The following is a 9,471-nucleotide window of genomic DNA, read 5'->3' on the forward strand; positions in this document are numbered from 1 at the left end:
ACTCTCATTTGTCTTTTTTATGACCTTCGTGCAGAATGAGAATGGATGGGTACGTTAGTAATATTTTTTGGCAGGCAGTGGCAGTCTTGCTTGTTTCATTGTCACATACAATTGATGAAACTTGTTTGTACGCCCGGAAAAGTATTCTTCTCTGATCTGCCCACTGTCTGAGCACCCGAAGGTAATGGAGCATGGGCCAGGATTGACCCACCTCGATTCTCTGCAACCAAGTTGCTCAGTAGGAAATTGAAGCCCTCAACTTGATGGCTGGCCTTGCCAACAACTTAAGTGGCCGGAGACGATGGCTGAAAACCAATACCTTCTCCCCACCTGAGTCGGACAACCCTAACAGATTAAGGAAGAAGTTTGGCTTCAGTCCTTGTCTAATATCCAACTTTTCTAAGATGTGGTCCATCCGGGCATCGTCAATGCCCTCTGTTTCTGTGGTTGATGTGTCTGTAGGTGAAATCTTTAGGAGGGATCTCAACTGTGCGTGCACATACAGTGTGCTCCCATCCCAGGTGATGTTCAACTGCTTAACGAAGTTGTTCAGTTTTTCAACTTCACGAACTGTCGTAAGGGTGACGTGAAGAAATTCAGAGAGATCAACAAGCCCAGGCAATTCACAAAGAAAATCTAATTTGTAGAAATGGACAACCTTGCCTGTCATTGCACGCAACTTTTGAATGACGGTTACCTTTCTATTGAAGTTATCATCTTGCATATATATACAGCAGTTACATTGGAAGAGGAAGGTAGCTGTCATTCATGAGTTGCGGGCTGTCTGGACTTTATTGAGCGAGTTCATGAATGCGTACTCTCATTTGTCTTTTTTATGACCTTCGTGCAGAATGAGAATGGATGGGTACGTTAGTAATATTTTTTGGCAGGCAGTGGCAGTCTTGCTTGTTTCATTGTCACATACAATTGATGAAACTTGTTTGTACGCCCGGAAAAGTATTCTTCTCTGATCTGCCCACTGTCTGAGCACCCGAAGGTAATGGAGCATGGGCCAGGATTGACCCACCTCGATTCTCTGCAACCAAGTTGCTCAGTAGGAAATTGAAGCCCTCAACTTGATGGCTGGCCTTGCCAACAACTTAAGTGGCCGGAGACGATGGCTGAAAACCAATACCTTCTCCCCACCTGAGTCGGACAACCCTAACAGATTAAGGAAGAAGTTTGCCTTCAGTCCTTGTCTAATATCCAACTTTTCTAAGATGTGGTCCATCCGGGCATCGTCAATGCCCTCTGTTTCTGTGGTTGATGTGTCTGTAGGTGAACTCTTTAGGAGGTAGTTAAGAAGTTGAACATCACCTCGGATGGGAGCACACTGTATGTGCACGCACAGTTGAGATCCCTCCTAAAGAGTTCACCTACAGACACGTCAACCACAGAAACAGAGGGCATTGACAATGCCCGGATGGACCACATCTTAGAAAAGTTGGATATTAGACAAGGACTGAAGCCAAACTTCTTCCTTAATCTGTTAGGGTTGTCCGACTCAGGTGGGGAGAAGGTATTGGTTTTCAGCTAACGTCTCCGACCGCTTAAGTTGTTGGAAAGGCCAGCCATCAAGTTGAGGGCTTCAATTTCCTTGCTTGTTTCATTGTGACATACAATTGATGAAACTTGCTTGTACGCCCGGAAAAGTATTCTTCTCTGATCTGACCACCCGAAGGTAATGGAGCATGGGCCACGATGCAGCCACCTCGATTCTCTGCAACCAAGTTGCTCAGTAGGAAATTGAAGCCCTCAACTTGATGGATGGGGTTTCATCTGGTTTTTGTGCCTGGGATGAGCACCAATTTCTGTCACAGAAGAATCGTATCCTGATTGTTTAACCCCGTCATGAAATAGTTCAGTTGCTTCTTTGTCATTTGTAGTCGGGCCTTCATAAAAGTATGTGCGTGTAGTCCTTCAGCCCTAAATGAAAAACACAATGTAGTCCTTCCTCTTGAAGATTTGGGAAATTATGCATTTATCGCTTGTACACATAATTGTTTTAATTGTAAGCTGTGTGAACGAAATGCAAAATTTCCATGTGTGCCCTTTCTTTTGTCTGTTTCAAAATCTGTATATGTGTTGGGAAATTCTGCGTGTTGTTGTCTGTGTTTACGCAAAATTTTAAGGTTAACAGCCACATGTTGCAGCCGTTTGTTTGTGTTGTTGTAAATATTGATTGCAATACTTTGCAGGAGTTGTCGTCATTGCATCTGATGGATGTTGGTCACCTCGCACCAACAATGTTAGTTTTCTCCTTAAAGACTTGCTACCAGTTGGTTTCGTACATATGTTTGTAAACAAACGAAATCCATCACTAAGGAATACGCTAATTTTTTTCTGGATCAATTCTTACAGCAGCCCTTGTACTTTTGTGTTTGTGTTATTTGTTTTGCATAAATTTTGAATGGCCTCGCTTTGCACCATCAATTTTGAACTTTTGTTTCAATTACGTCCATTTGATTTCAACTCTTCACTGTTTTGTATCAGAAAATATGCATATACGTGGCAATTGTACTTTTTGTTGTGGTCAACTTATAACTTTACTGAACTTACATAATCTCAATCAATTGACATTACAATCTTTGTTTTAAAAATGACAAACGGCATTAGCAATTTGACCGAAAATGTCCACGACATTTGAAATGGACTGTCACAATTTAGGTAGTTTAAAGTGCATCGATCGAAATTAGACAACGGACAAAATGTGTACACCACCCCTGTAATTCTCCCTTCCATCTAATTTGTATGATTTGCTCTTTCATAAGGGGAAGGAAAAGATTGAAGACAATTGCCGAACAACATATCCAAATGTCTGACACTATCGCTGGCTCTTGTCGAAAGCGGCCAGTTGCACCATTCATTTGTTACAGGTACTAGTTGTTTATTTTGACAATCTGGAATTACATATTTCGTACTGAAATTATGCGCCTCGTCGAAGTTCAGTTTATGATGTTTCAAATTGGTTTTGTTCCGCATGTCTGAAAATGTTTAACTTGGTGTCGATTCAGTCCCGGATGTACGAAAGCTGTCTTATGCCGATTTCGAGGCCAGCTTGACATAAAAACTTGCATATATATATATATATATATATATATGTATTCATATTTCACATTTAGTGATGATAAGCTTGACGATGCTTCATGCAGCCAGCAACAATTCAAGGAAATGCAAGGGCCAGACAACACTCGACGAAAAATGGTGAGTGTTGAAATCTGTATTCTCTATAATACACTATGATGGAAACACATCGCTGGGTTGCTATCCACACGTTGTATTGAATGGTCATAGTGGGCTTGTGATTGTTTCGCGTTTGTAGGATTGTAGCATGTAATAATGTCACCTTCCTATTGTTTTTGTAAATTTCAATTCGTTGTAAAAGTCCAGCTACGTTTTGTCGCTGACTTTTTGCTGCAACTGTTATTTGTATTTGCAATCTTATTTAATTACCAACAATGCACACGGATTGCGTTTGGCATAAAGTTGTAGTTACAGTAATTTCGGACTCATAGTTGTTACTTGTCTTGTACGTCTGTCATTTTCTTGGTTAAAGACTAGAAAGGAGATTGGGGAAAGGTGGAAGGCACTCCCCTCTGATGAGAAAAAGAGGTTTGTGGAAATGGCTAAGGCGAGCGCTGAGGAACACGCCAAAGTAGTACCATGTGCACTGAAGTCTGAAAAGGTCATTACGTACTTCATGTTTTCGTAAATGCATTTGGCTAGGTCCTGCTTTGCTGACATTGTTGGTTGTATTTTTGTATTAATTTAAGGGTAAAAAATGTGTAGGGTAAAAGGCAACTCCGCATATCATTGAAGTCAATTGTTGAGCTAGTTAACCGGTTCAACGAAGCACAAAAGCAAGCAGTCATTGACATTGGGTTTGCTGGCCTCCTGGGGATGAAGTGTACACGTATAGATCACGACTTGTGCGCATGGTTGGTACAGAACTTCGATCCTGACAGTAGTTCATTGAATGTTCATGGTTGTCAAGTCAGGCTCACGTGTAAGGCAGTTAATGTTTTATTGGGAATACGGTGTGAAGGCGATGACGTGCAGTTGGCTGGGTCATTGGAAGCATATCCCAATATCTACGATAAGGTTGGAGTTGTTAACGGAGTCATTCCTTTGAACAAGTTGAGACTTTATCTGACCGAGACTGCTGGTGCGGAGGACGAGTTTCGGCGGAAATTTGCGCTGTACGTGTTGGGGGCCATGTTGTGTCCTACCACAATGACCGGGTTGAAGCCATCGTTCATTCATGCCGTAAAGGACGTGAATCGTATGCGAGCTTGTAATTGGGCAAAGTTGACACTGCAATTCCTTCACAACGGTGTTCGGAAGTATAAAGGTCATTGCGGTGCAACTGGATGTGTTTTCCTGCTAATGGTATGCCAATACCTTGAATTTTTTTTCCATTCCCCCCTTCATGTGTTTCATGCATTGTTCTGTCATGGTTCAACAAATTGGCCTTGATTGGCACATACAATGGTACCTGCTTTGTGAGTACGACAAACAGCACTCTTCCTGACCAAGTATGGTACTTGCAGAAATAAATTTTGTGTGACTACCGTCATGAATTTAAGAACAAAGAGTACAGGGCAAAAAGTATGCTGAACCACAATGGAGGAACTAATTAAAACTACGTTGCGAAGAGGGGAACATGTACATAAATTTTTTTTCTTGGTTTCATCAATAAAGTCCTTGGTGTGCTGTACAATTTTTTCCCCAAAAAACATTGCATGATATGTGCCTATAAAGTTGACAGCATCCTCAACAAAATCGGTATGCTATGTACGTTCCACTGCAAAATTGAGAATAATGAATGTCATTGTTACTGAATATAGTTCATTTCTGTGGGAAGGACAACTTAATTATGGTGTGCCCCTTAATGTCCACAGCTGTTGTACCTTGATTGTGTTTGTCTGAGCTCGACTATGACGCGGTCCACACCTCGGCTTCATGATTGGGGTGATACCCAAATACGGGAGACGCTGCGACGTATCAGAAGGAAGCAAAATTTCCCAACAATTGCGGTAAGCACTCCTACCACTGTGCACATTTCACACCAATGACCCACTTGTCTTCAACATACAATGTCAGACTTCATTTATGCGTTTCTATGATTAGGTGGAGTTTGATTACAGTAACGCCGATGATGCTGGCATGGATGCATGCCATGTCGAGAACCAACAAACAGGACAGTACAATGAAGTCCGTATGAGCAATTTGGAGTCCGACATTCGTGAACTGAAGGAAATGATGAAGCAAGTTCTCCACAACCAAACAGATTTAATGGAGATGTTGCGACATTTCGAAGGCAAGCAAGTTGTTCGCAATGACAAGGTAATCCATCCAAACATTACGCAATTTTCACACAGTTGAGCCACATCATTTGAAGATGGTTTGTAAGACTAAGTTCACGAATGTGTATGTATAATTAGGTGGAAGGCAATGATGTGTGTATCATTAACCTCTCCTCCAATGTTGCTCAACTGAAGAAAATGCTGAAGCAACTGCTTCAACGTTTCAGTTTGGGCTGCAACGAACCGTTCACTGAACAAACCAATTTACGTGAACTGAAGCAAATGCTACACCACCTCATCGAAGGTATATTCTCTACACCGCAACCGGCAGGCGTGGCCAAACAGGGTGTGGACCCTGCTGTTGGAGTCGAGGCATATGAGGATGGCGTGGTCAAACCATCGGACGAAGTTAACCCAATGGAGTGTAATATTTCAGATGTACAAGGGGTGGATCACCAACAACATATTTTGAAGGGAACCTTGGCAAGGGACAAAAGTCATTTGCATGATGGGCACAAGCTGAACATCGAAGAAGGTGGGGACAACATCAAGAAGGGAGGCCTTCAGTCAGGGGAAACATATGAAACTGAAGATAAATACAGTCCTGACCTTCAGTCAGTGGGCGTGAAGAACGTGGCGTGCGATGTGCATACTTCTCCTACTAAGCTTGGCAAACCATTGGGAGCAACTGGAATCGTTAGAGGAAGTGCAAAGGGAAGACGAAAAGGAAAAGGAAAAGGAAAAATGTGCGGAAGTGGAGTTCAAGCCACTGAGGTCGGGGATATGCAATTGTGCATCGATAGCAAAACAAATAGTGGAGTTGACGACAGCAGTTCACCTGTGGATGTTGATGGTGTGGACAACGTGAACAAGGTACAAATACTGCCTTTAATGCCCCACAAGTTGTGAATACCCAATTCATGCCCACATCAATAATGTGAATCAGTAATTTTACAATCATCTGTGTTGTATTGTACTAGTTGTCAAAGAATTGCATGTTTGCAGTTATGACTGCTGCCATATGTTAGTACACATTTTTAACAAACTCCGCACCAAACATCACAAGTTGGGAAAACTCTGAGGCTCACAGTTTTTACATCATTTCACGTTTTTTTTTTATGACTACAGACCTTGTAATATAAGTTTCAATATTTTTATGAAATGTGTACTGTTAGTTGGCTGTTTATTTTTGTAGGACTCGTTGACGATGTTGGACAGCGAAGGGTTGTTATCGGCGGAGGAACAAAAACTTCTTCACTATGTATTTGACGATAGCAAAAATGAAATGTATTGTTTCATTTACTACTTGCAAATTTTCAATGACAGTCCACTGTGAAATAACTATCGTTCTAAGGATCATTTATTGCTTGTAGGGACATTGTTGTTTCCATGAATCTTCATGGACGGGCATGTGAAGTTGGCACCCGGCGTGACATGCGCACGCTCAAACCAGGGTCGTGGCTATCCGACACTGTAAGTGTTGGCTGCACAAATATGAATCTGCGTTTTTCAGTACCCCTAACTCAGAAACCTTTCTAATCAACTTGCCTTGTGTCTTGCATACAATGTTCCAGCCAATCAACTTGGTGGTGGTGCAATTGACTAATCGACAGAGGGATTTACACAATGACGGGAGGCACACTGATTGGTTCTTTCCCGTATATATGTCGGTAAGTAAGTGTTTAAAGCTACGTTGTGTATTGTGTATGACATATTTTGACAAATGTTTCCGTCAATGACCTTTACGCATTACACATGCAGACTATGATTCTAAATAAAGATATGCAACCTCTGGACCATGAACATATCGTCACATCATTTTTCGGACATGACAGATACACTGGTGCGATTGATGCATGCCAGAGGGTAATATCAATGTTCATCCCGTTATATTAAAATGAAAATATGAAAGCCATTACATGTTTGCATGGCCTCTAAACAAGGTCTGCCGTTGTGTTTTCGTGTAGATTTACGTGCCTTTCAATTACAGAGGAGTGCATTGGTTGTGCGTTAAAATTGATATGGTGGACCGTGTAGCCTACCTATTCGACTCAGTCCCATTCAACCGACCGAACAAAAGGAAGCTAAATGCAGCTAAAATTTTGGTATGTCCTTCTGGTGCATTTCTGAACACTACAAAAAACTTGAACATCCTTTACGTAAACCAACTTCAACCTTGTGGAACAGGTTGAAACTATGCACGACTTGCTGCAACTACACTTTGGAAATGATTATGTTACAGACGTGCGTACCTTCCACCGCTGCATGTTAGACGAGAGGCCAGTACAGCAACTGGACGAGTAATCCACAATCCCTCCCTCACATTAATGTCTAAGCTGCATGACTGACTTAATGAACCTATTACGTATTGACGACAACTTTAATGTGAAATTAATTTTGTAGCACGTTTGACTGTGGGATGTTCGTCATCAAATTCATGCAGCAACCTGATTTAAGCCCCGGTCCACACAAGGTACATTCTACCGCTTAATTTCCATTTGTCAATCAAATCCTTCCTCGTACGTCCTCCAATTTTAACTGATTTGTCTTACGATTTTTGTGGACAAAGTTCGCTCCCTCTGTGCGTCATAAGTTGTTGGTTGACATCGTTATGGATGTCAATAATGCAAAGATCGCAGAGTACCGGGAGTGCCTTCATATGAGCAATGCCACAAGCTAGGCCAGTGATGGGAATGGGCTGCCAGTACGCCAGTAATTTGGGTGGCAATAGGACTTTAACTAATTTTTTATTCTTTGATTTCAATATGGATGTTAATTATGGGTCCCCAGTATTGTTTTTGCTGGACGATGTAAATATAGACCAACTGTAAACATGGATCAAACATGTCGATGTAAACATGGATCAAACATGTCGACGTGGTTGCTGACTTAGTACTATTTTGTTTACGCATGTTTCTTGTTCGGATGAATGCGACTGTAACTGTATATAATTTACGGCTGCTTTTGTTACCGAAGTTAATTTATAATTTAATTACAAAAAAGGGAAAATTAATTTTCAAAAATGAAAGAAACCACATTATGAATGAAAACTCAATACTCTTCGTAGGTAAGTTATATATCAGCCCATTAGCACATATGACTCCAGCCAAAAAAAACTTTCATGGCTTACAGGGAAGGATAAAAAAAAAATAAATCAAATCTACATATCTGCTGCATCATCAGCAGCGTCTTCTGAAGAGTTGTCCGTACTGTCTGACTGACTGTCCTCATCCATTGTCTTATCAGACTTCGCTTCGTCCGCCGCCAATTTGTCATCGGTCAGCCAATCAACGTTCTGCTTGATAGCGCCGACTTGCCGCTCCAAACTTGACAACCGTGTGTCCACTTCATTCAGCCTTTCGTAGATAGCTTGCAACTGCTGGAATACAGGAGCAACATGAGCTTCAACAATAACTTCAATCTTGTTCGAATCGGACATTTTGTAGGAATATGTGTATGGTTTATTTTACTGATTACTTTTTTAAAGGAATGTACAGATTCATAATATTACACAACACTATGCTGTAAGTATTTGTAATATATGGTACATGACTTGTATGTTTGCAGAAGACCTCATGCATTGTGACATACATCGTATTAATTTCTCAAACTGGCCGAATTCATCTTGCAAAAATTCGTTCCTTCTTGCATGCACCAAGTCATCCGTTCAGTACCCCTGATCGTCCATTATTTGGCATTTCCAACACACATGCATTGTACCTTCCATCAGTACTATCCCACTGTCATTGATTTCCACACACACAGTTCATCATACAGTCACATTCGTCATTTGTATTTGTGCCCCAACCCAATTACATGTCTACTCATCCATAAAGGTTAGCAAAATTGCTCTTATCAGATACATATGTCGTTCCAATTGCACCGAACCTTTAAATGCAATACCCGCAGTCATTAAGTTGCTTTTACGCAGTTTAGGTAGTTGTTGCCACCAAACAACAATAAGTGTGTTAACGTCTTTAAACCTACCACCAACGTATTAATGACTATGGGTTGAAGGTAATTTAACATTTACTACCAACCACAAAAAAGTTTGCAACCAGTGTTGTTTCCTTTGCATTTGGGTTTGTTTTTGCGTCCATATATTCTTCGTGAACCTGCGAAAACAAAGTTGGACTCAATCAAGAAGCTTCACACCTATGGATGC

The 9,471-nt window shown here is 41.2% G+C and overlaps 1 protein-coding gene across 1 annotated transcript; it reads left to right on the top strand.

The window, feature by feature from the left end:
* The first annotated feature begins 5,450 nt into the window (after positions 1–5,450).
* Positions 5,451–6,916, top strand: LOC145791027 (uncharacterized). Its single transcript, XM_082870635.1, has 3 exons — positions 5,451–6,179; positions 6,502–6,593; positions 6,680–6,916. Exons 1-3 carry the CDS (start codon positions 5,505–5,507, stop codon positions 6,843–6,845), a joined length of 933 nt encoding a protein of 310 aa, XP_082726761.1. The 5' UTR covers positions 5,451–5,504; the 3' UTR covers positions 6,846–6,916.
* The last annotated feature ends 2,555 nt before the right edge of the window (positions 6,917–9,471 follow it).

The sequence above is a fragment of the Camellia sinensis genome, chromosome 5 (genome assembly GCF_055761805.1).
Source record: "Camellia sinensis isolate YWXY chromosome 5, ASM5576180v1, whole genome shotgun sequence".
NCBI classification, from domain to species: domain Eukaryota; kingdom Viridiplantae; phylum Streptophyta; class Magnoliopsida; order Ericales; family Theaceae; genus Camellia; species Camellia sinensis.

What these genes read in the sequence shown, in the direction of transcription:
- LOC145791027 (XM_082870635.1), top strand. Translation starts at nt 5,505, where the DNA reads ATGCTGAAGCAACTGCTTCAACGTTTCAGTTTGGGCTGCAACGAACCG. An exon ending in GTGTGGACAACGTGAACAAG is followed by an intron (nt 6,180 to 6,501) that starts GTACAAATACTG and finishes TTATTTTTGTAG; the next exon opens with GACTCGTTGACGATGTTGGA. An exon ending in GACGATAGCAAAAATGAAAT is followed by an intron (nt 6,594 to 6,679) that starts GTATTGTTTCAT and finishes TATTGCTTGTAG; the next exon opens with GGACATTGTTGTTTCCATGA.